This window comes from Channa argus, chromosome 12, assembly GCF_033026475.1.
Source record: "Channa argus isolate prfri chromosome 12, Channa argus male v1.0, whole genome shotgun sequence".
Classification (NCBI taxonomy): Eukaryota; Metazoa; Chordata; class Actinopteri; order Anabantiformes; family Channidae; genus Channa; species Channa argus.
The window spans coordinates 25,687,366-25,713,884 of record NC_090208.1 but is presented as its reverse complement, the minus strand read 5'-3'; the positions used below and the strand labels follow the sequence as shown (position 1 = coordinate 25,713,884).

The 26,519-nt window shown below is 39.9% G+C and overlaps 2 protein-coding genes across 3 annotated transcripts; one reads left to right on the top strand and one right to left on the bottom strand.

The window, feature by feature from the left end:
* Positions 1-5,067: 5,067 nt before the first annotated feature.
* On the top strand, positions 5,068-9,785 carry paqr9 (progestin and adipoQ receptor family member 9). The gene has a single exon (XM_067523423.1). It carries the CDS (start codon positions 6,023-6,025, stop codon positions 7,181-7,183), a length of 1,161 nt encoding a protein of 386 aa, XP_067379524.1. The 5' UTR covers positions 5,068-6,022; the 3' UTR covers positions 7,184-9,785.
* Positions 9,786-12,059: 2,274 nt separating this feature from the next.
* On the bottom strand, positions 12,060-25,111 carry aco1 (aconitase 1, soluble). Of its 2 annotated transcripts, XM_067523422.1 has the most exons (22): positions 24,982-25,073; positions 24,598-24,672; positions 23,611-23,743; positions 23,364-23,532; positions 22,916-23,053; positions 22,698-22,767; positions 22,429-22,612; positions 22,002-22,141; positions 21,747-21,918; positions 21,435-21,535; positions 21,117-21,233; positions 20,353-20,512; positions 20,107-20,242; positions 19,031-19,115; positions 17,364-17,520; positions 16,514-16,638; positions 16,314-16,418; positions 15,763-15,905; positions 15,242-15,389; positions 14,055-14,177; positions 13,437-13,622; positions 12,060-13,335 (listed from the first exon to the last, which is right to left on the bottom strand). In XM_067523422.1, the coding sequence occupies exons 3-22, from the start codon at positions 23,717-23,719 to the stop codon at positions 13,219-13,221; spliced, it is 2,685 nt and encodes an 894-aa protein (XP_067379523.1). In that variant the 5' UTR covers positions 23,720-23,743; positions 24,598-24,672; positions 24,982-25,073; the 3' UTR covers positions 12,060-13,218. The 2 variants fall into 2 exon arrangements, with proteins under 2 accessions (XP_067379523.1, XP_067379522.1); XM_067523421.1 differs by lacking the exon at positions 24,598-24,672 and having other exon boundaries at positions 24,982-25,111.
* Positions 25,112-26,519: the final 1,408 nt, after the last annotated feature.

The window sequence follows — 26,519 nt, the reverse complement described above, 5'->3', positions numbered from 1 at the left end:
CCCCCAGGCCATCAGACTGTTTGACTTAGCTCTGCAGCACAAGGCTGAACACTGTGCTGTTGCACCCTGGACTGTGGTACTGTGTTTCAATGGTGCAACCCCGACCTTAGCACTATTATCAAAGTGCACTCTAATACTAAGCTAACTTCATTTATTGGCTCGGCATAAGGGTGTACTTCCACTATTCTATGTATATTCATATTTTATGTATTTTTTTCATTTTGTCCTACTCATTCTTTATTTTGTTTTTATTCAGAATTTATTTAGTTTATTTGAGCATTTAGTGCCTTAAATTTCTCTGGGAATCAATGAACTACAGAGAAATTCTAACTTTGTTAAAGTAGATTTCATGGCAGAGCTTCTGGCTTGTATTCGATTGTGTAGATGTATTAATAAAGTGTTTTTCGATTTCCAGAGCTTCATACAGTTTGGGTTTGGGATTGTTTGTTTAGTACAACGCCGTGAAGAGGTAACTTCAGTGTTCAGCTACATCAAGTCCTCTGCTTTGCATCTGCAGCAACAGGATGTGATTCCCTGTGGCAGCATTCCAGTCCTATCAGTCAATCAGCCTGTAGCCTGGACCACAGACTGCTGCACTTCAAAGCTTCTAATGTCACGTAGCAGTTAAAGCCAAGGGACAGTGAAATAAAAGGGAAGAAATAGTTAACCTTGTGATGCAGGGTTTCATAACCAGCATCCTAAACGTTGTTTTCTCTTTCTTTCCTCATAGCAGGAAATCAAACTGTGAAGCTGCTCCTCTGCTGGGAGAAAGATGTGTCATTCAGATAACTGAGGCTCTGTGAAATGGGCTCCTGTATCATTTCCCGTCTGTAATTTCTGTGGTTTCCATGGAAATGCGGTGAGCCTGGGCTGCAAATTTGAAAGAGTTGAACCGTCATAAACTCAGCTTAAAGCCATGTGCGTTCACCAAACCTCAACAATGAACCATAGCTTTCACTTCACTAGGTAAAGTTGAGCTCTTGTATGAAACACACTAACTTCCGCTAGCAACAGTGTAGAGTTTCAAACTTTTGACAGTTTGAAACTTTGATAACTGTTAACTGAAAACGAGACGTGAGTACGAGGAAAACTGTCTGTGCAAGATAAGATGCAGAGACAGTTCCTGTTTAAACACAACAGAAAAGAAAAGCACCAAGAATTATTATTTTTTTGTCCTTTCAGCTTATCCCGTGAGTTCAGGGTCGCCACAGCGGATCACAGACAGCTTTTTGCTGCTGGCTCAACGTTGCTGTGGAAACCGATAATCCAACAAAGACCAGTCCGTTTCTCAACAGGGTTTATAAGTGTACTGTCTTTATTATTAACATTAGCATTTTACATGAAACAGAAATAAACTGTAACAGAGAGTAAATCAAGATCAATGGCTTTCAGCTTGTCCCTACAGGAGTCACCACGGTTGAACGTGTTCCGCACCTTGATTTAGCATGAGTTTTTGCACTGGATGCCCTACCTGCTGGAACCCTCCCATTTCTATAAGGGCTCGGGACCGGCACCAAGGTGCCCCTTGGTGGCTCAGCAGGGCCAAACCTGGTGGAATGGGATTCGAGCCTGAAGCCTTCTGCATCCCAACCGAATGTTCTACCACTGAGCCACCAGTCCCCAAGTAACGGCGAGCAAATACATGTAAATAAATACCATCTATATGCAGAGGTGCACATGTACCCACATGCAAAAGTAACGTCCAACATAAAATAGTTCATATACATGAACTAAGATGCACAGGAGGAGATCAGTTAAATGTTTTCCATTGAAAACTGTGGTTTAATAAGCACTAATATATATAACGCATAAACCAAGTCAACTGACCACCAAATATAAAGGCTACATGACAATTAAAGACTACCAAATAGCCATCCATGAAGTTATAACAAGCACCGGTATACATAATCATATGGAGCTTGATAGTTAAAGGCTGTTCCTCCCGTTCTAACTTTGAAAATTCTGGGAACCACAAGTAGGCTTGCATTCAGAGATTGAAGTGGTCTACTGGGATGATATGGTGCTATGAGGTCTTTTTAGATTTAATGGGAAGCTAATGGAGAGAAGCTAGTGAAGGTGAAATATGATCTCTCTTGCTAGTTCCAGTCAGCACTCTTGCTGCAGCATTTTGGATTAATTGCAGGCTCTTTAGGGAGTTACTGGGGCATCCTGAAAGTAGGGAATTACAGTAGTCCAACCTAGAGGTAACAAATGCATGGACCAGTTTTTCGGCATCACTTTGAGACAGGATGCTCCTAATTTTGGCAAATGTTCCGAAGGTGGTAGAAGAATTTAGTCATTTAGCAGATGCTATTGTCCAAAGTGACTTACAAGTGACGTACAAGGCAGCAAAAATCTAAGTCAAGATGTCCCAAACATCGTAGCAAAGTCTTAACAGAAGAAGTGTTTCTGTCTCATCAGATGCAAGTGCAAGAAAGAGCAGAAAAAAAAATTTTTTATGTGCATAGGAAGGTGCAGAAAAGTTCTGTTTTCAGCAGTTTTTGAACATTGGGAGTGAGTTTGCTGAGTTTTCGTGTTTAAATGCTAACTGCACAAGCTGACCTTTGCAAGTTAGCACCACTTGACACCTCTACCCGACTATAATGTGTCTTATAATAGAATTAATTTGGATGGTCAAATAATGTGGAAATGGTAGTTGTTTTTAATTGGATAGACAGCATTATTGGATCTAAGTACACTTTAACACTATTATCTGTTCTGAATTACTCAGGACTGAGTATTACTACTACCAAAAGTTATGAGTGAGTTATATTTACAGCTGTTAAAGCATTTCAGGTTTTTTTTGTAGGTGATGGATTTCAACTGAGGATTGCTCTTAGTTGGGAAATGTTCTGACTGACTCTCCGCTCATCATCGTCGTCACCTTCTCGTCTGTTACACTCTAATCATTTTCTTCTGGTCTGATCACGCACGATCTGCCCTAGAGTGGCTGCACCTGACTTTCAGGAAGAGGAAGGCAACCGCCACTAAAACAAACAGGCGAAATGTTCCTCTGTCATTACGCTAAAAAATAAAGTGAGAAGTTCTGTTTTTCATGACTGGAGGACATAAATATTTAAAAGCAGTGCGTTCACCTCTGCAGAACATGACCAGTCAAGTGAGTGACGTGCTGCATATTTGTCTGGGCTGTGACAGGTCTTTATCTTGCTTACACACGTCGACTGACTCAAGGCTACTGCAATTCAAAGTGAGGCCTTTTTGACAATCATGTTAGTAGGTCAAAGTGTGTCAAACGTGTACAGACACCACGGTTCTCACAGGGGAGATACAGAGCTAAGGAACAAATAATCCCAGTTGGATTAGAACATAATTAAACCACTAATTATATTCCCCTGAATATGATGTTACTAATGTGAGTCTTCCTCTGTCTGGGCCTGTAATACAAACCCACCCATTCATTAAAGTCCATTCTGTGATTATAACCAGCTACCGGCTCACAGTTACCCATGACACCCCTGCATATGTCTGCAGAGACCTTCCTGTGTATCGTCGGAGAAGTGCAATTCAGACGCTATTCCTTAGAGGGATTTGGAAAATAGCCACCCCACCTCCTGCCAAAATAGCCGGTTAAAAGACTTCCTGACATCTGGCCACGGCAGTCATTGCAGGGTGGCTGAATGGGAGGATGGACGGATACATGATGACGGGGAAAGATTTTAATTCCTCAAAATGAAGTAGGAGTAGCCCCACTGAGCCAAATCACAATAAAACTAGTTAATGTGCTTGATTATACAGGAAGTATAATACATGTGAGCGCTTATACAGTATAGTAGTGCTGGAGTGTACTGCATGGAAACCTTGTCCCTCAGTTTACACAAATACATGTGTTATGAACTGTCTTATGATGAAAATTACATGCGGTGTTTATGTCTGCAGTCTGTCCAGTGAAAGCAGCAGAAGGTAGATGGTGAGGTAGTCAGAGGGAGAGGAAGGTGGGTGTGTGTGTGTTTGGGGGGAGGGGGAGGGGGAGGGGGGGGTCATTGGTTCTCTAACAGGATTACTCAACAGGACGAACTGTGCATTTTAAGCAGATAACGGGAAGTCAGTAAGCACGGCACGGTTTCACTTCTGCCGCTCCTCAGTCCTCGGATCTGTTCGGGCTCCATCTGTGTCCCATCTGCCGAGGGGAAACTTGAAGATACGCACGGCAGGAAAACGAACATAGAGATTAACGCTTTGAATTAGTTCGGAACTCCGCTGAAACGCATCAACGCAGAGCGACACCGGAAACGGAGTGAATGCGTTTTCAAAATAAAATGACACGTTTTCGCTCACAAACGATAATTTAGCTCAGTTAGAAAAATGAGAAAAAGAATATGCTATAAGCTGCATACTGAGAGAAAAATAGTGATGATTATGAAAACTACTGAAGAAAAAAGATTTTAGAAATTCCTGCCCGTTTGTTTTTATTCAAAGGTGGTGAAGTTATGAAAAATAATACGTTGTACTGTACCTAAATCTACAACAACACAACTTAACAAGCCACCTTCTAACACCAACAGCTGTATGTAGTCGCTCCAATGGCTGTAAACAAATCATTGTTTCCCTGACAGCTGGTCAGACAAACTTCAAAAAGCAAAAACTTCACAGGTCGTCTGGTGACGTCATATGTGACGTCATCGACACCCTTCTACGCCTCATATCTAACTCGCAGTGGTGGCTGTTACTAAAACAATGAACAGAACAAACACAGAAAGAAAGGAAAAAACTTTGGCTGATACAAAGTTGCTTCATTTTATTGGTCTTAGGAGATTTTATTTCTTACTATAATTAATAATATTATTTAGCTCGTTTTCTTCACTTGGAAGCGCACTTCCTCCATGTGTTGCACCTATATTTTGGTCACTAAAAAGTCCCAGCATCATGAGACTTTTCATTTGGTCATTGGAATGACACCCTGTATCACACCCCGTTACAACTGAATTCCACATTATATCCAGAGATAAGACCATTGATTCCTGACTGGCACAGAAAGTAGCAATGACCTCTAAATAAAGGGTTGCGTAACACCCTCAAAGTTTTATTTTGACACGCAAAAGCGGAAGCTCGCTGTTATCGCACCCTCAGCTTGACGCTGGTACCTGTCCGGCAGCCTCCTGTTCTCAGTGTTTCGCTGAAATGCCGGCTGCCCTCATTCTCCCTTCAGGCGGCAGTGGAGCAGCGTTCAACCGCGACAGGTTTTCAGGAATTCCTGATTATATAATGTCGCTTTGAAACGTGACCTCGCGTTCAAAGACTGGACACCGGCACGCGCACGGTTTTTCTCCAAGTCCCTCTCGGGGATTTACTCTCCACTGCAGCGCCCTGCATTGCAGCGGAATCGGACCTGGATGAATGTCTATTAGGACGCGGATAAAGACTGAAAGAGCATTGACAACAGGAGCAGCAGCAGCCTGCTGTAGCCTGATATAGTGCCCATGGCCAGCATGACCTACATACCGCAGAGCTTAATGGACGCATCTCCAGGACATCGCTGCTGCAGCAACTGACAGAAGGTTGAACACAGTAATAAGTGACCTTCATTTCATTTGCTGCTGCAGAACTATGCATAATAAGACATACAAATGTGGATGCGTCTGAACATACAGAGTCCTTCATGTGGATCACGTACTATGCAAACTAAGGGAACTTGATCAGCAGCATGAGAAGCATGACTTACTGCCTTGGTGGATTTTTTTTGCTCACCCTTTGTAACGCTCTAGGGTCAAAGAGGAAACCAAAAGAAAAATATTAACCAAGCAGGTGGCCGCTGGATACCGTCACTCTCAGTACAGTTGTGGACTTCACACTGGTTCTGCTGTTTGGATTAACCCAAAGTTCATGGGGATCAAAGGTCCGAAGCCTGTACACGCCTCACCCAAGCAGCTGATCGTATCTCCGTGATTATTAATTATGCAATAAATTCAATTGCCAAGCAATACAAGCTTAGGTGCTTTTCTGGAAAGAATCTGATCCCAAACGACATTTTTGGCTGCGAGTGACATAAATTAGCAGCATAAATATGCTGTTGAACTGTGATCAACCGTTGCCTCTTCTGAGCCATACAGATGTGCCACCGAGGGTCAAAGAAAACTTCATCCTGACTGGATACCGTTTCCCGAACTACAGCCTGAGTGACTGCCTGCTTTCAGCATTCAGACCTACCAACGAAACTGGCAACTTCTGGACGCACTTCCTCCCAGTTTTCATCTTTCTGTATTATTTTGTGGAGGTGTTTGGTTTGGAAGGTGCACCACATAGTGATTCCCCATTCTTCTATCCATTATGGAACTACTTTATTGGGGTCTTCTGTCTGCTAATGGCTAGCAGCATGGCCCACCTGCTTAATTCTATGTCTCTGGTGGTAAGGGAAGTCTGCTTTTTTGTGGATTATGGCACAATCAGTGCCTACACGGTTGGTTCATCGTTGGCCTACTACTACTACATCCACCCTCGTGCAGGGATCGTGAAGTTGGCAGGACAAAATGCTTCCCGGATGGACTTGAAAGATGAACCTGCAGGGGCTCCTACATCATCCTATGCAATCCCAGATTTAAGCATGTTCTTTGAGACCTTCTACATCCCAAGCGCATGTGTTGTAGCAATCATTTGTGTCCTATCCTGCTGTAATACTCGCCAAAAGTGGAGGCAGCATAGATACATCATCCGAACCTTTGTGTTTCTCCTGCCATTCCTCGTCTCTTCCACGCCAGTCTTCTACCGCCTCCTCTCTAGTTCGCCTTATGACACCACCTCATCTTCCTTTGCTGCCTCCACCGCCACGCCCACGTTCTTCTATCGCCATTGCCTATGGCTGCTGGTTTCCGCTGTCTTTAACATCAGCAAGCTCCCCGAGCGACTGGCCCCGGGTCGCTTCGACATCTGGGGCCACAGCCACCAGTGGTTCCACTGTTGCACATTTTTGTCCATTCTTGATGAACTTTTCATGATCAAGGCTGAGGTGAGGGCCATCCTGCTTAGCTCGACTCTGCTGCTGCCCCCTGCCGCCCTATCTCGCCTACCTGGACCTACCATAGCTTCAACCTACGGGGTGATGCTGCTCCTCCAGACGACCATTGTCTCCATCATCATGTGGTTCTCTTGGCGGGCCAGCTACATCTATGGTCCTCAGATTGAGCAGCTAGCAAAGGAACAACCCAAGAAACACCTGAAATGCCACTGATCACCAAGGCATAAGTTTTATCAGTTTGACTGCGATGGAGTTTTGCACATGCATACAGAGCCATACCACAGTGACACGTGCACAAGTAAAACAATAAGTCCCACATGTTAAAACCCTCTTTGGAAGCATTTTTTCGAGCTTTCACGAGGGGGATGATAACTACCTCTACGGGCTTTACACATAAGGACAGAGGAAAGGTTTTGGTACTCAGAAGAAGACATGAATGGGTATTTTAACTTAAATGTCTGTGTGACCATTTACAGAAGTCACTGGCGAGTTGACGCTGTCAAGTCCTTCCTCCTGTTTCATTTCCTCTTCCTTTGACCTTTAACACCACTTGTCGAAAAGCCTCAGTTGAACCCATTGTTGCACATTGGCTTTTTTTTCTTTTTTTTTTTTCTCAACCCCTGTTAAGCACATCTTCGCTCTAACTTACACAAACACCCACTCGCAGTCTTTCTAAGTGGTCCTAGCAGGAGGAAGTGTGGTGGCCTTGCCGACATAACAGAAATAGCTTTAGGGCTCATATCAGTCTTAATGTAAAGCACTTTTCGGGCGATGGTCAAACGCGCCCTGTCATTAAGAAGCCATCCTTGCATTTCTAAAGCATATAATGATGTCCTGCATATACATTTTTTTAGATGTGAAGTGGTTTTATGGTGCACTCAGTACATCTGTTGTTTCTATGCTTTTCATGATGACTACTGTAGTTTCCCACTGATCATGTCCCCACTACTTTTCTTACCATAAAAAAGGTCCGAGCAGCTTTTCAGACAACTGCAGTGAAAGCCATAGTTTGAAATACATAGGCAATATTTGTAGTCATCAGGAACATTTGGATTTGACAGATCAGGTTAAACGTCACCTAGCAGTTTGTAGCTTTTACAAGTTATCATTGCATTTGAGTCACAGATCTTGTTATTTCAGTCAGTCAGTCATTAGCCACTATTCTGGAGGTATTTCATTATTTTTTTAAATATATTTATATATTATATAAAATAAAACCAAGCATCTGAAGAAAAGAACTAGTGCATTTATTTCATCATCTGAACATAGATAACACCCCAAATGTCCTTGTTAAATTAGTATGAAATCAAGCAAAACGACACGTTTTCATAGTTATTTTTATGTAAATCCGTGGTAGTTTATTCATCGTAAAAAATCATTTTCTTCTGGTACACAAAACAAGCAAATAGGTTCAGCTGTTTTCAGCTGGCTGGATTTAAAGCAGAGATGTAAATGGGAAAAGTGGTTGTAAAGGTTCCATCAGTCGTGATCATTTGAGAAGAATGGCTGTTTATGTCTGTGACTGAAATACAGTGATAATAAGATGAACAAACTGCAGCTGCAGCTAACCTCACTGGATTTGTTGAATTTGTTTTAATTGCATGAAGCAAAGCTCTGCCTTATTCCTAACACTTATGTATTAGTGTATCTTAGCTGCAGAATCCTAATACATGTCTGCTTATTAGTCATCTGTGTCGATGTTCTGGTCACGTGTTTTAGTAGATACAGTATTTAACGCCTAAAGAGACGGGGGAAAGTGTATGTGTGTGTGTGTGTGTGTGTGTGTGTGTAAAACGTTTGTGTCATGTCAGCCTTTGTCTCAGAAGCTGTACTGTCTAACACACAATGTGAGTGATGAACATTTTCATTTCTGCTTTGTGACGTTTAGCTGCAGGTCCAGTTCTATTGATTAAACTCAGCACTTTTCTGTCTTGATCAAAAAAACAAAACAAAAAAACGAATCAATGGCACGGGACCAAGCTGAAGACCCCACCTGCTATATTATCAGTGGCACTTACTGCTGATGTGGTGCTGAGCCTGACCCCAATAATAAAGGGAAAAAAATGGGTTTACGTTTAAAAAAAAAAAAAGAAGATGCCATTGTTTGGAGTGGATTTGCACACTGGAAATGGACCGTGACTGTCCGTGCTCATCTTTTTATGGTTTGCTGCCATGTCCTTGATGAGTTTAGGTTTTTCTCAGAGGGAGTTACATCTTAAATGTTAAGCCATTACGTCAAGTCACGTCACTGTGTAGTTCTACACATACCTGGACATGCACTTGTGTTTCAATGCGTTTCACTTGCACAAGTGAAAATGACGATGAGACGGATGTTGAGTCATTTATTATGTATGAGACTTGAAGGACTCTTTGGCTGGATGTGATAATCATGCTATTATGGTGCACTTTAAAGGTTCTTCAAAGCTCCTCAGAACGTTCCTCTTAGGGTCAACCCTGCAGTACTGTATGATTCAACACATTTCAGGTTTAGCTAGTGCTTTCTAATAAATAGTGAGAGAGAAACTGATTTCATCCACTCACCTTCTGTAGACTGTGTGTATTTTTAAGCAGTGTGTGAATGTCAGACTACTGGATCTTAGCTAGTGACGTACTCAGGGGTGATTGAAGAACGACACTAATATATTATTTACACATGCATTTAAATTATAAATGATTAGAGGTGGTGGTTAATTCTAGTGCTTTCTGTCGATGCTGAAAAAGTACGAAACCTTCCTCCTGTTATGTTAACTGATGTATCAACACCAATGATGTGGATGATTTGAGTCTCACTGAATAAATTATGCAGAGAACTGTGGCTGTTTTTTTTTGTTTTTTTTTTTAATTCAAGATCAAAAGTAGCTGCCCACATTACTAAAAATAGGATTAATATCTGCCTTCCCTGTGTTTAGTGGTGCTAACATAACATAAAACATAGAATCAGATGAACAAACTAACATGAGTTTTAAAAAAGGAAGTTTTTCTTATAAAATGTATACGTTTGAGTATTCTTATGCCGTATGCTACAAATTAGTAACGTGCTATCTCAAGAAATTATGTAACCGGTCAACATTAGCATTAAGGTCAGAACAATTGATGCTGATAATTAGGGGAATAGTTGACCAGTTTGAAAACACACAGGCTGTGTTCAAAATCACCCCCCTACTCACTATGTAGATATAGTACATATTAGTAAAATTACAAGGAGTGTGTTTTTCTGTCTGCCCTGTTTCCAGGCTGACTATGTGATTCCTGACCGAATGCATAAACATGAGATTGGTATAAAGTGTGAAAATGTAAAACGGATTTCCTGAAGGCCCACTGGTGTGTTGGTACGACTTGGACTTTAGTTCAAAAAAGTTAATGTTTTTGTCAAGATTTGAATAATTCAAATGTTTCAGACCAGAAGTGGATTTGCAAGCCCAGCACTCCCTCAGGTTTTAATGGATTTCTCTATGTGTGTGTGAGAGAGAGACATAGAGCCATTGCTCTACGTGCACTGGACCTTGTCAAGGTCATGTGCGTGAGCATCACGTGCAGCTGAGTTTTTATGTCCACTCCTTTTCCCAAGTCTGTCTCCTTTTCCTCTGAAGTGAAAATGTGAACCACAGAGAGAAGCACCCCATCAAGTAGAGCCACTGCCACTGCGAATAAATAAGCATGTCTTAAAGTATAAATTAAATAAATGAATCAAAAGCAAATAAGGATAATTTATTGTTAATTTAAAAAAAAAAATTACCTTAGTGTACCATTTACCAGTAGTTGGTAAATGGTCTTCACTTATACAGCACTTTTCTACCTCAAAGCGCTTTACACTGCTTCTTATTCACACACTCACACACCGATGGGAGAGCAGCTGCTATGCAGCTGGCCAACACAGGTTCAGTGTCTTGCTCAAGGACACTTTGACATGTGACCGGAGGATTGAACCAACAACTACAGGATCGGTGGACGACCACTCTACCTTCCTGCACCACAGTCACCGGTGAGTTGACATGTTTCTTGTATGACAACTTTTTAACATAGTTGGGAACTTAATAAGTAAACCAACAGGACTCTAATGAGTTCACCCTCCCTCCATTATGATCGTTGATGTATACAAATGACATAAGCAAGTAGCTGTTTTATCAGGCTTCATAAAATGACAGTAGACAAAATACAAAGATATCTTGTGATTCCACACATTCCCAAGTCAAACCTGTTGGATTTCAATATTACACTTAGTGCTGGAATACTGGAGCTTCAGTGAAGCACTGGATGCACATATATTGCCGTCTGCAGAAAGTATTTAGAATCAATTATTTTGTCTATTTTCCACACAAATTGCTAAAATCTATCAGTCTACACTTAGTAGCCCATATTGGAGCATGTTACATGTAAACACAACAACTGAAATCTAACCTAAGTATTCATTCATTTATTCAAATATCGTCGAGTAAATCTCAGACAGATACTCTCAAGCTTCATCAGATTGGATGGGAAGTGTCATCATCAGGTTTATCCACAAATATTCTTTAGGGTTTAAGTCTGAACTTTAGTTATGCTCAGCTTTAGAAATGGTTTCAGTCACTTTAGTAAACTCTCCAATACTGTATGTAAAGTACTGGTTCGTGCTTGCAGCATCATCTAGTGGATAAAACTAAGAGCTGGACAAGATACAAAATGCCTCCGCTTAAAATAGGAAGGCACTGCAGAGAACCACAAAGCTCTTACTTCTCATTTCATGTTTTTCACAAATTGTACAGTACGTAACGAGAGCCTTTCAAGTCCCTCGACTCCAAATGTCAGTTGTGTGACAGAAAATCCAGGATTAGTAAGAGAAGTCTACAGTCAGGCTCCAGACTATTTATGTAATTAAATGGCTTTTAGTAGTTATTTTAAGACTTGTGTTCTCTGGTGCATTAAAAAAAAAAGAAAACTGTTCCCAAATAGGTTTGTAACTGTGTTTTAGTGCATGAAAGAGCTACAGATGAAAAGAATTTTAGCTCCATGGCACAGAACACATTATTCTGGTACTTTCTAGAAACAAATAACATAAAAATGATTACATTTAAGAAAGCTGAAGCAAATCAAGGACATATTAAAGCAAAAACATGTTTTCATTTCATTTATCAGTATTCTGTGGATTAATGCATTTCGCTTGTACAGAACATAGAACAAAAACACGGTTCTATCAGTCAACTGAAGACAAAACATTTCTTTCAGGATGATCAAACATATTATTAAAGGCAGTAAATAGTGTTACATTGACACTCTGACAAAAGCAGCTGTACAACATTGGGAATGTCTGAAGAACACTAACGGCAGATAGAGTGAAAAACAAAAACAGACAACATGAAGAGACAACACAGGGGAAGAGCTAATGAAAACTGCTTAAGTGCAATGTAAAATAACTCACTGTCTTTAGCTAAGAGTGATTAAAAGAGGCCATTAACTGTCTCCCTAGTTGTGTCCTGCACCACTGACACCACAGACAACTCCCATTAGCTGTTCGCTGATTCCGAGAATTGGTCCACAAGAAGAGAAACAAAATTGCTGCAAGAGAGATTTAATAAAAGGTGCTTCCCGTTTATCATCTAGTAGGTGCAAAATGTCAGAAAATGTTAAGCTAACACAGACTGCAGTGTTTTCAAGTGCTACTTTTTTTGACCCATATGAAGGCAACTTGCCCTTTGTCACTGCTAGTTCTTTGACAGCAACTTGGTATCTCTGCCCATCTCAAATGCATTTCCCTCCTCAGAAAAATGCATTGTTTACTCCACTGTATACTGACACCTGTAGATCAGTGTAGAACAGCGCAAGTGCTAAATTACAAGAAACTGTTATAATCCATTACTTCGGTTCAGATGTACCATGTAAAAGCAGAACTACTGGTGCATGCAACACCCTCAAGGAGTAAAGTAAACCCCCTCACAAAGAAAAGAGGAAGAATGAAATACTTGAGAACATCTGATGTAGATGTCAGACAAAGCCTTTTACCCACCACATATAGAAATGATTCTTTCTTGCATATCTTCTCAAAATAGGAGCAACTCATTTATATTTACCAGATTTGTTAGTCAGTCTGAACCTGACTCACAGCAGTATTCTCAAAAATAAGAATACTGTGATACATGTTGTGTTACTGCCTGTCAATCAGATCTCTTTGAAGAATAATTAAAAATTTTTTGACACGTATGACGTTACTGTTGCCAGACTGCAACATACAATTAGAAAAAATTAAATACTTCTCTATTCCAGTCCTGTACATGTTAGTTTACAGACATCTTGCGGATCATGTAGTTCAGAATGCCTCCATGGTGGAAATACGCCAGCTCGACGTCCGTGTCAAATCTCATCCGCACTTGGAAGGTTTTTCCTGTGTCGAGCTGTGAGGGTGCACAGAGACGACATCAAGTGTCACAATATGTGACATACGTTAAGGACATAACTGTGTCTCTAATGTCTAAAAAAAAAAAAGTGACTGTACCTTAATATCAATGATCATTCTGGGTGTGAGCTGCTCGGGGATGATGATGGTGTAGCGCTCTTTGCCAGTCAGCCCCAGACTATCAGCGGTGTCTCCTGGTAGATACTCCAGAGGAATCACTCCCATTCCAACCAGGTTACTACGATGGATCCGCTCATAGCTCTCTGCTAGAACTGCTTTTATACCCTTAAAAACAGAGGCCAAAAATTCAGTCTTGATGCTGTGAAACATTAACTTTTTCCACAGCTGTTTTTCAGCCAAGTCTCAAAACTCTTTCTAAAGAAAATGGGACCAAACTTTCATACGATTGTCACGTGACAACAACTCACGATACAATTCTCAGTGACCTTTGTCTCTGGTTTATCTTTTATTGAGCATCTTAATAAAATGTACACTATGTTGGCAAGGTAACATCTCCTTTTCAAAACTCATTTTAATAGGACTCTAGTAAATTTGTTTTAATATTGTCGCTTTGTTTTTTTCTATCTTTAGTTTTTTTCCGTTTTAACTATTAGTTTTGTCTTGTACAAAGAAACTGTGTCTATTAATAAAGACAAAGAAAAAAAGCATTTTTATTTTCTTTTGTAGATAGCAGACCAAAGGGTAAATGATTTTTACCAGTAGGAAAGGTCCTTTTGCTGCCCAGTCCCTGGAGCTCCCTGAGCCGTACTCCTTCCCTGCCAGAACCAGCAGAGGGACACCAGACTGCTGGTACCTCTCTGCAGCATCAAACACATCCAGCTGGAAAAATAAAGGTCATATAGCCAACAGAATTTGACACAACAGTGTTATTTCTAAAAACATGGGTGGCAATAATGCATCGATTAAAAAAATTTGACAATATGCATTGTAAAAATGGATTGTTATATCAAGTCAGTCAAACTGCAACTTATCTTAAGCCTAGAGGGGTTTATAAGCAGAAAAACTTTTTGATTGAATACCTGCTAAGTCACAGTTGGATGATTAAAAAAAAAAGAAATGTATTAAGACAGATCAAATCAACGTACATAAAGAGTGGTATTGTAAAAAATAAAAGTATGTGGGGCGGCTGTAGCTCAGTTGGTAAAGGCAGTCGTCCATGGACCACAGGGTCAGTGGTTCGATTATATGTCAAAGTATCTCTGGGCAAGACACTGAACCCCTAACAGCCCATTCCCCTCCCCAGCTGTGCAGTGCCGGTCCAAGCCCATTGCTAATTGGCAATACTCTGCCTTCTGCTTTTGACAAAAAACACTGAACCAAATCATCACGACCCTAATATGAATGGAAACGTGAATTTTGTAAATCAGTCCACCTCTAAATTACATGTACAGAGCTTTTAAAAATACAGCAACGGAGCTACAGGTTTTGCCCGATGTACCACTGTACGATATGTAATTTTGTGTTCGTTTAGTTTTTCCACCCAAGGGCTGTTACAGCACAGTGTTTCAGTTAGAGGGCTGCAAGCTTTTGTCTACATCCAGTTTTCCTGTTGCTCTGGTTGTATTACTTCACTAGAACAATTTAATGACAACTCTGTGTCAAAATGTGGACCCAGTCTAGTGCACAAGTATGCACAAAAAGTTACACTGTCATTCCTGAAACAGCTTTGTCTGTGTTAGAGATGCTTAACTGGATAAAAAGACACCACCATAAACTTTAAAAAGTTATGGTCTGCGATTTTGTATTAACCAACAAAGCTTAAAAAACTAAATATAATAATAATAATAATAATAATAATAATAATAATAATAATAATAATAATAATACCATGTCATGAGAATAGCAGTGGTGTGACAAGTGACGGAAATGTTGTGAAATCTGACCGTTTCTCCAGTGGGCAGGTGAAGGGTTTGTGGTGCCTGCTTGTTAAGGAACTTGTTAAAGAGACGGATGTTGGCAAATGTTCCTCTGGCCATGACAGCGTCATTACCTCGACGAGAGCCGTATGAGTTGTAGTCACGAGGGGTCAAACTGTAAAATCACAAAGTGAAATGCAAAACTTTTAAAGACAGTTGCTCTCTGAGGACAGCGGATTAGTAGATTATTCAATGTATGTTACTATTTTGTTGGCTTTTGTTAATAATGACAAGTCCAGTGGGTTAAAAATATCCATTATTATTAAACCTTCTGAGGTTAATTTTAGCCTCCATTGAGGTTGTATTGATATTTTGATCTCAGAAGTATGCTGTCACTGCCAATTTGTACCTGGGATGACTTTATATCTGCACTTTATAATTAAACTGACTTTTTAAATTTAAAGCTACAGCCATGAGTCATTAATGGCTGAGTCATTAACAATTAACAAAGAAAGATAATCTGTGTCTAATGCAGTAAAGTCACTCACCCTCTGTTGGTTAGGTAGCGAGCTGCAGGGCTGTTTCTAGCAATGTTCCCTGCAGGAGAAATGTGGTCTGTGGTGACAGAGTCTCCCAAGTTCAGCAGGACATAGGCATCACGGATTGACTTTGGAGGCTGCAGCTCCCTTGTCTGAATGAAGGAAAGAGGGTATAAGATTTAGTCATGTCCACACAACACAAAAATAAAACAGATGACTGATGCTATTTGAGTGCTGCCTAAAAGCCGCAGGCAAAATTCTTTTCAGGCGAGCAATTTCTTAACCAAGTACTAGCTCTGAGAAATGAAGAAACATGTCAACCAGTGTCACCCATGTCACAAGTTGTGTGTTGATTAATAGTTAAAATATTTTAGCTGTTTCCTTTTGATTTGGATCATGATGAGAATTATTTTGGCAGAAGCACCACATTGCAAATAAATGGTCTCTCGAAACAAAATAGGCCAATATGAGAGAATAATTTGAGTTATGGTATAGCTGTACTTCCATATATGGTAGTGGTGATAACTAAAATGTCAGGAAAATGTGATGTGTGTATTTACCAAACCATCAAAGAATGGTGGTGATTTGATGTAGGTTGATTTGGGGTCCCAGGTATAAAGCTTGTCAGAGGGAGCAACCAAAGCGTTCCAGCGTTCATTCACTTTCTGTAAAAACACAAAAGAGTACAGTGTCAAGAAATGAATGTAATGTAACAAAGTGCTGGGATGCTTGCTTCCTGATAGCATACACTTAAAACTACCTCGATCTTTTCATAGACTTCTTGGAACATTGATGGAATAACAAATGTTCTCTCCACAGCCTGGATCTCCTCTCGTGTGGGCCAGATATCCCTCAGGAAAATCTGTTTGCCTTCAGAGTTAATGGCTAAAATGGGAACATTGGACGAGAAGCATTTAAAAAGTTTAAACAACAGCTTTGTGCTTGCTGTGAGCTCAGGAAATCAATCAATTTTAAAACCAAGGCTTATTTGATGACAATGGCAATACATGAACAGTCAAGGATGCCTCTTGAGGCCTAAAAGGATTATTTTAGTCTAAAAAACCCAAGAAATCTCAATGCATTTTGACATTCAAGCGGTTGCATTCTCATGAGTCAGTTTTACATTCATAGATTGACGCTGGAAGCCATATTTATGAATGTCAGGTTTGTCAAACCACATTACATTAACATTATTTGTGCAAGTGTATGTATTTATTTCTTTTTCTTCAAACTATAGCAGACCAAACTGTATCAGACCGAGAAAACAGTCACATATAGATTCAACTTTTTACATAATTTCTCATTTATAATAATTTTTGTTAACAAGTTCTAGATTTGCAAGATTTAACTAGGTTCTAAGCAGCTGTACTGTTTAAAAAAGTAAATGTACCCCAAACGTCTGTGCATGCAGTGTGTCATTATGCAGAGGTTGTGCATCCCTGCAGTGCGCTTAGTCACAACTAAATAGCTGTGAGGAAATACTGATGTGTTTTCTAAGTCTGCTGTGCTTTGGTAACCACTCAAAGAAATACGACAAGTAGATTAATCCATGTTTGACAAAGGAAAATAAAAATTCCAACAGATGTTTCGTTGGGTGTTGTTAATCTCACCAATGGGCTCTTTGTCGAAGTCTATTTTCACAGTGCCTGCTATTGCATATGCAATGACAAGGGGTGGAGAAGCCAGGTAGTTGGCTCTGGTGTTGGGATGGACTCGTCCTTCAAAGTTTCTGTTCCCTGACAGGACACCTGCAGCAACTAGATCTCCCTGAAACACAAATCAGGGAACATGTAAATAACACATGAGAAATAATATACTGATGTTTTGTTTATCTAAGATTTGAGAGAACAGAACTACAACCCCATTTCCAACAGAGTTGGGAAGATGTGCGAAACCTAAATAAAAACAGAATGCAATGACTTGAAAATCTCATCAACCGACATTTTGTTCACAATAGAACATATTCAACATATCAGATGTTGACACTAAGAAAATGTAATATTTCATTAAAATGTTATTAGCTCATTTTGAATTTGATGGCAGCAACACATCTTAAAGTTGGAACAGGGGCAACAAAAGGCTGGAAAAGTAACTGCCCCAAAAACAATGGAGGAGCATTTGACAACTAGTTATGTTAATTGGCAACAGGTCAGTAACATGAGTGGGTATAAAAGGAGAATTTCAGGGAGGCAGAGTGTCTAGAATGTAAAGATGAGCAGAGGTTCGTCAATCTGTGACACACTGCACCAAAGAATTGTGGACCAATTTCAGAAAAATTGTTCCTCAATGTAACATTGCAAAGACTCTGAAGATAACACCATCTAAAGAATATAATATAATCAAAGGATTCAGAGAAACGGGTGGAATCTCTGTGCACAAGGGACAAGGACAAAGGTCAAATCTGGATGCACATGATTTTCGGGCCCCCAGGCGGAACTGTATGACATGACAAACAAATGATTCTCTACTGGACATCACTGCAATCGCTTCCAGAAATCAATGTCTGTGAACCCAGTTCACCATGCAACCCGCAAATGTTGCGTCATGCAAAAAAGAAGCCATATGTGAACACGATCCAAAAATGCTGCAGTGCTCTCTTGCCCAAATCTAATTTAAAATAGTCTGAGGCAAAATGGAAAACTGTTCTATGGTCAGATTAATCAAATTTTGAAATTGTTTTTGGCAACCATGGACGTAGTGTCCTGCGGACTAAAGAGAAGAGGGGACCTGGCATTAGTGCCATGGCGTGAGTAGCTTCCACATCTGGAAAGGCTCCATCAATGCTGAAATGTACAGACGTTTTAGAGCAACATATTCTTGTATCCAGACAACATGTCTTTCAGGGAAGGCCACATTTCAGCAAGCCAATGCTAAACTGCATCCATCACAACAGCATGGCTTCGCAGGAGAAGAGTCCAGGTCCTGAACTAGCCTGCCTGGAGTCAAGACCTTTCACCAATAGAAAACATTTGGCACATAATAAAATGAAAATTTTCAACATTTGATATGTTGTTTATGTTGTGAATAAAATATGGGTTGATGAGATTTACAAATCATTGCATGTTTTTTTTTATTTATGTTTTTACAACTTCACAACTTCTTAGGAATTGGGGTTGTACTTCAGGTCATCACTAAAAAAAAAAAAAAAAAACAGATTATGTTCGTTTTTGTTGGCACAGGATGATAAAAGTATGGAGCGCTGGGAAATAAATGAAAAGATCTTATATAGACTACAGAGATTACACAGTAGGAATGTGGAAACAGCAAACCTGGGTACCTGGGTTATAGCCTCCACCACTGGCTCAGGGAGTGGTCCACTGTTGCCTATACAGGTCATGCAGCCATAGCCAACCACTTCAAAGCTGAAAAGAAAGACAAATAATTGTTAAAATGGTGATTAATTATATTGTGCTGCTGTATGATTTCTTACTTACACCAAAATTTAGGACTACTTCAACATCTTAACTATGACTGCCTGTGTCCTTGACTAGACAGTATGATGACAGTAACTCAGACTAGAGAAAGTTTTCCCAAGCATCGTGATGGTTAATTCAATCATATTCTTATCACAATGCGTTCTATTTATTCACTGTTCAATGACATTCATTGTTCCTTATATAAATTTACCATTTTAATGCTATTGATAACAGGCTTCTTGTGACTTCAGCATTGTTTACCCAGTTTTTAAACCTATCATTAATGATGGAAAACAGTGGGCACAACTGTGATATGGCAGATCTGGTGGTTTTAATATTGTGGTGAACAGTTTGCTACTTATACATAGGAAACGGTAATGCACAGTGTGTTCTGACAACTGTTAACTGAAGCCAGCATTAAATGTTCCCAACGCTGACCCCTGTGTGTGGCAGCACAGTGGAGGAATGGTTAAGGCTGCCACCTCACAGTTAGAAAGTCCCTGGCACAAATGTACTTGCCAGGCTGGGGCCTTTCAGTGTGAAGTTTGCATGTTCTGCCTGTGCTTGCATGGGTTTCTTCCCAGAGTCCATTTTAGGTTAACTGGTGACTCTAAATTGCCCGTAGGTGTGATTGGTTGTCTCTCTGTGTTGGCCTCGACATAACCTGGATACCCATTCAGGGTGTACCCTACCTCCTGCCCATTGACAGCTGGGATAGATCCAGCCCCCACAACCCTGAATAGGATTAGCAGTTAAGAGATAATGATGTAGTGGACAGGGTTCATCTCCATCCATTAACTCCATTTTAATGCCATGTGGAGAAAATTAAATGTGAAATCAATATCCTAGCTCAACATTGTAAATTGCCTGCATTGCCCATCAGCCCAGCCCTAATTTACACATGCATTTAAATTACAACAATTTTGTTTTTGCCTACCCTAGTTGAAAGAGGTAGTCCATAACACCACTCTCCTTTAGGTAATAGGTAACCACTCCACTGCCAGGTGATAAACTGGTCTTGATATATGGCTTCACACTCAAGCCATGCTCTACTGCCTTTTTGGCCAGGAGTCCTGGAGAAAAAAAAAAAAAAATCATCATTAGGAGCTCTGCAACATCACAGATCTAGGACAAATCTCATGATAATAAATTCCACAAATTCCAGCCAGAGACTTATACTGACCAGCTCCAAGCATGACAGATGGGTTGCTGGTGTTGGTGCAGCTGGTGATAGCAGCAATGACCACTGACCCGTGGCTTAACGCATACTCTTTTTCATTGAACTGGAAGGGGACCACAGTGTTGTGGCGCTCAGGGGGTACCTGGAAACCCTTGAAACCTTGCTGAGAACATGGCAAAAAAAAAAAAAAAAAAAAAAAAAAAAAATAGTTCTTGTTATTTTGTGCAATTTTTGTTTCAAAATGATACTTGCTGACACAAAATCTGCTCTTCAGGGAAACTGGAAATAAAGTCATACTAATAAGGTTTGAAGTTTGCAGTACCAGTGTGGAGAAATGTCTTGCCTTAACACATGTGATGCTTTATGTGAAGCAAACTAAGGCTGTCCACAGCCAACAGTTTAACTGTGGAAACTGTTCTACAATAGCAGGGATCAACATTAACATGGCCCAGGGCAAGAAAATTCTATGTTCGTAAGTGGAATGTGTCAGGCAGTTGCCCGAATGGGAAAGTGACCGTAGTAACCGTAAAGGCAAGAAAAACATCTCAGCTACTTGCTCAAAGGGTAGGTGGTTGAAAATGTTAAGCCTTGAATAGGATTTTCAGATTGACATGATTCTGCATCCCTACTGAAACTCTATAACAACATGAAAATATCCTTTTCCTTGCATGTTTAAACAACAGAACCCAGCAACCCTTGAAAAAGTTGCAGATTTAATCCGTTTAGTGTTTACATTATGTGAAAAACGAGAACATACTGGTACTTACCTTCGCTCCCAGGCAGGTTTCAAAGTCATTCTTCATGTCAGAAACAGGAATTCTGTCCTGGGGTCTTTTGGGGCCACTGCAGCAAGGAACAACTGTACTCAAATTCAGTTCCACAACCTGCGAGAGAAAGAGAAAGAGAGAGAGCAGGATGATTCCTTTTTTTCCTCACACATTAGGTTTCTTTGTCCCACTACCTGTCTGTGGCCCACAGTAATATTGCAATACATTTTCCTGTATTGTAATTGTAACATTTCTCTGTTTTTTTTTCCAAGCCTAAACAAACAAGAAGAAAAAAAATGAAATGCCATTATGGTTGACCTGAGTAAAATCTGGATCCTGGGAGACATCATTGTAGTCTCTGAACATGCCCACTGCCTTCAGGTACTTTGTAATGTAAGCCAGCTTTTCTGCTTCTCGCCCTGAATCCACACAAGCCAAAAAAGACAAAAACATGGAATAATTAAATATTACTTTATTCAAATATTGGAAAATTAAGTGTCTCTACCTATCTACATGATTCCATGAATCATGTAGATAGGTCAACTAAATGTCATGTAATTCACACACATATCTTGGGACTAGACAGTAAATTCACCTGAGCCACCATGCAACATTTTTGCATCTACTCACCGGTCTGTTCCAGGTACTGAATGCTGACATCATCCACAGGGAAAAAGGCTGCTGTTGCCCCATATTCTGGACACATGTTGGCGATGGTGGCTCGGTCAGCAATGGATAGCTTAGCCACACCTGGGCCAAAAAACTCCACAAACTTCCCCACTACACCCACCTGACGGAGGTGCTGAGAGACAAAACGAGCAGTGCTAAATATGACAGAAGCTGCTGTTTTGGTATAAACACTCAAAGACAACTGAGAGTATTTACCTTTGTAACAGTGAGGACAATGTCAGTGGAGGTGATGAGCTTGTCTGGGGTCCCATGCAGCCTGTACCCCACCACCTCAGGAAGTACCATGCTAATGGGCTGACCCAGCATCACGGCCTCTGCTTCAATTCCACCCACACCTGAAGGGTTGATAAAGTTTTTACAGCTTTAAATAATCGCATTACTATTAAAGGTTACGGTAATAAGAAAACCGATAACAATTTTTGTAAACACAAGACGTGCTGGGTATTACAATGATATACATATTAACTTTCCTTTGACTAAAAAGTGCTTGCTCTACTTTAAAATGTTACACTCTCTACCTGCATATGTAACTCACAGCTGAGTATGATGTGTGAGGGAGAGAATATAGCAGAAGATGAGGATTTATTTATTACAAACATGAAAATCAACAGTGACCACCTACCCCAGCCGAGGACCCCTAAACCATCAATCATGGTGGTGTGAGAATCGGTGCCCACTAGGCTGTCAGGGTAGAAGTACCCGTCATGGTTAAACACCACTCGGGCAAGGTACTCCAAATTGACCTGGTGAACAATTCCTGAGCCTGGAGGAATGATTCGCATGTTCCTGAAGGCTTTAGAGCCCCACTGGGAAGGACAGATCATGTATATAAAAGGGCTTATGGGGAAGACATCAGAATAAAAACTTATGAGAACTTTACATTATTCATACCTTTAAGAACTGAAATCTCTCCTTATTGCGGTCAAACTCCAAATCCTGGTTTTTCTGTAGGCTATCTGACCTTAAACACGGAGGAAAGTGTGTAAATATTGCAGAGAAAATGATAGAGCTTATGGTAGTTTCCTAATGTTGCTGTTTCTGCAGAATAAAAAAAACGTCTATGAGCTCATGGTGCCACAGTGGTAAGAGTTTGATGACCCTGGTCTTACTTTCTATTAAAGTCCACTTGGATGGAATGATCGATGACGAGGTCAGCCGGGCAAACTGGATTAATCTTCTCCGGGTCACCACCTAGATTCTTTACTGCATCACGCATGGCAGCAAAGTCTACAACAGCAGGGACACCACTGCAAGGACAGAGTACAGAGCTACTGATCAACAGAATTTACCTTTTATTAAAAATGAATTATTAAAAAAGAAAATGTATCTAGGAAATCACAGATGGGTGGCATCACCTGAAATAAACATAGTTTTTTTTTTGTTAAAGAGTCACACAATGGAGCTTCTCATGACTGCTTGCACACAACATTAAACAGAAAACCATGGTGGAGTCCAAAGACGCTTTCCAGATCTGAACTGCATAAAGGCATTGAGTGATTGTGATTAAGCTAAAAAAACAACTGTGATTCGGATACAAGAGGAACCGCGTAGACATACGTGAAGTCCTGGAGGATGACGCGGGCCGGTCTGAAAGGTACCTCCACAATTTGAGTCTGGGTCTGCTTCCAGTTGAGGATGTTTTCTACGTCGGACTGCTTCACCAGAAACTCATCACAGTTCCTGACAGCAGACTCCAGGAGGACCCGGATTGAGAATGGCAGGCGTTCTGTGGAAGCGAAAGACAATTCAACTCTCTGGAGTATATGCTGATATAACTATACATTAAATATAGATTTGTTGTTACCATATCTGGTATCCCCAAGCTTGGAAACATTGTAAAACAGATGTTTTGGGTCTTTGGCGTCGAGAGGCTCCACTATATGATTAAAAGGATTTTTAACAGCTGCAGACATCCTCTCCTGTGTGTCAGTAACAGTCTAAATGAAAAAAATAATACAAAACATAATTGTTTCGCAACAAATAACACAAGCTGTGGTAAAATTAATAATAATGACAATAATATACTATACACAAGGAATAACAGAGAATATGTAGCCTGAGTGCTTCTCACAGACTCCAGATAGGGATTTAAGCTTTCCTTTCATGGGAAATGGTTTAGCTTGTAACAGCCCATGCAGCATGGCGTAGCTGATGGTCCCTGAACCTTTGGCACAGGTTTCACAAACCTTGCATAACTAAATCTCTTAAGCAATCTAAGGAAAGTTTAAATGGATAAGTGGGTAGCTACACGTTTGGTGTAGTCGACAATAAACACAAACTGGTACAAATTCTGACAATCTGGTTTTACCACAAAGGATTTTCTTGTGTGAGGCGTTATCTGTGTCAAAGGTGAGCGAATGATTGCTTGACTGGGCCCACACATCCTGAAAGTCTACGTACTTGGTTGCTTAACTGAAATACAGACAAATGTTGCTCTGCTGAAAAGGGCAAAGTCAAATTATGATACTGACATTAATGTGTGACATGGCACGGCCAGGGCAACCTGTACCAATGCTTTACTTTTTGGTGCTGATCCATCTCCACAGTAATGAAGATATGAAATTGTCAGAGCTGGTACCACATGTCTGCTCACATTTGTAGTTTGAAAACAGACTAATGTTTCGTAGAAAAATATCCTTGCAATACAAAAAAAAGGGGGGGGGGCAGATATACAAAAACAAGCCTGTCACTAAAATTTGTACTTTTTAAAAACAATTCTACTAATTCTCATTCTGTCAAGTACGGTGATTTACTTACTTTCTGTAAAACCTGTCATTTCAGTTATACGTACGTTAGTATATTCATGATTCCATAGCTCTTATTTCTCCTTCCTAGTCAGCCTTCTGACAGGAGTTAGCACTAGCAACTTAAATCAAAGTTCAACATTAACAAACGTATAGGCTTTGTATGAAAACACACAAGAAAGAGGACAATCGGAAACGTTACTAGAGCTTGTTTCTCAAACAACATTAACTTAGAATAGAGGTTTTCAATGTGACAGGGAAAGTTAACTAGCAAACGTTAGTCCCGGTTTAAAATATTCTGCATGACAGCACCAGAAGAGGCGAGAGTTAGCGTTAGCTACAGAGGCTAGCTACCTTCTTCAAATACAGTTAATAGTACTTTTAGGTTAATACAGTATTACTTGTGATGAATACAATGTTTAATCACTTACTTCTATATCCAAAGAGACCGCAGAGCACGTCTGTGTTTAACCTACACACAGCAGCAGCTAGCAGACACACAAGAAACCGGAGTTCCGCTGCTAGCGGCTACATCGCTTTTACTTCCGGTCTGGTTTTTTCATAACAAAGGTCCCGATGAAACTAGGGTCAGTGCACGTACGTACACTTCTGTGAAATCCTCACCTTTGTAATTACTGCCTGCTAAGTTCTTAGTAATTATTATTTGTATTTTATGTCTCATCTACCAGACATTTCCACTGAACCTTACCTCTTTTTATAATTTTTTATTTGATTTTTTTTTTGTCCTTTCGGCTTATCCCATGAGTTCAGGGTCGCCCTCTTTAGTTTGACTTTTTCCTATTTCCCTACAATTTACCTCTTGGCAAGTTTAAAATGTACTTATGTATAGTGATATTTTACCTACATTATTTAATTGTGTATAAGCTTTTATTAACTTTCCCCTGCAAATTTAGATTTGAGATTGTAATGTGTACTCAGCTTATGACTTTTCAAAGATCATAAAAAAAAAACACCTTTAAAAAATCTTTTTTTTCAAGAAAATTTTCAATAAATTTGAGATATTTTAAATGGTCTTGACACACACCATTAATTGTTTTTAATAGTTTATTTACTGTTCTTTTGCTCAGGAGCTTGATGATTATACTTTCCTCCTATGGTCAATAGGTACTAAGGACTGTGAGGCCTGTGACACCAAATTAACAAAGCATTTCTATCACCATGATCAAGTGTGGACATTGTTAGACGTTTAGTCAAAGGCTGATGTCGTTAAACAGATTTTTGAATAAAATTTAAAGAAAAGAAAACAGAAAAAACCAAGATTTTACCCTCCTTGATTACACTAAAATCAAATGACCTTGAATTTTGCTTTTAGTTTCATACACTATCATTAAATGATTTTAGTCTGAAAGCTAATAATGGCTTATTGAACTTGTTCACAGTCCTGAATGAAGTCCTGTTGCCACTAGGTGGGTGTGCTGCACCAGTCATTTCAGCTGAACAATCATTAAAGCAGAAACTCAAAGGATGTTCTAAAGAAAGAGATGTAAAGTTTCATTTGGTGTGGTTTGCAGTTATTCCATCACTTCTAGCTGACCATTAGATTTTTTTCTGCTAGCATACTCAAATCTTCTCAAGTGCAATGTATCAGATGTAAAAGTGGAGTCAGGAAAACTCATATGCATGTACAGTAGAGTCAACTTGTCAAAGCTGCACATTAAAAATGAAAAGTATCCAATGTGGGTCAATATAGCACCAGTGCAGTTATAGGTCAACTCTACCCAGCCCTCATTTGTAAAAAAAGAAACAGTTTTTTTGTTATTTGTCGTTGATCACAACCCATCACAACATTGTGCTGTTTTAAGTTATATCATCAGTGCCGCATCATTGTTGTTTATGAGTAATTGTTACAAAAAGGTTTTTAAGTGCTCACTAAAACTTACTTATAACCCAATTTTCTCTATATATTTTATTCTTAGAAACAAAGATGTGAATTTCGTATCATCTTTAA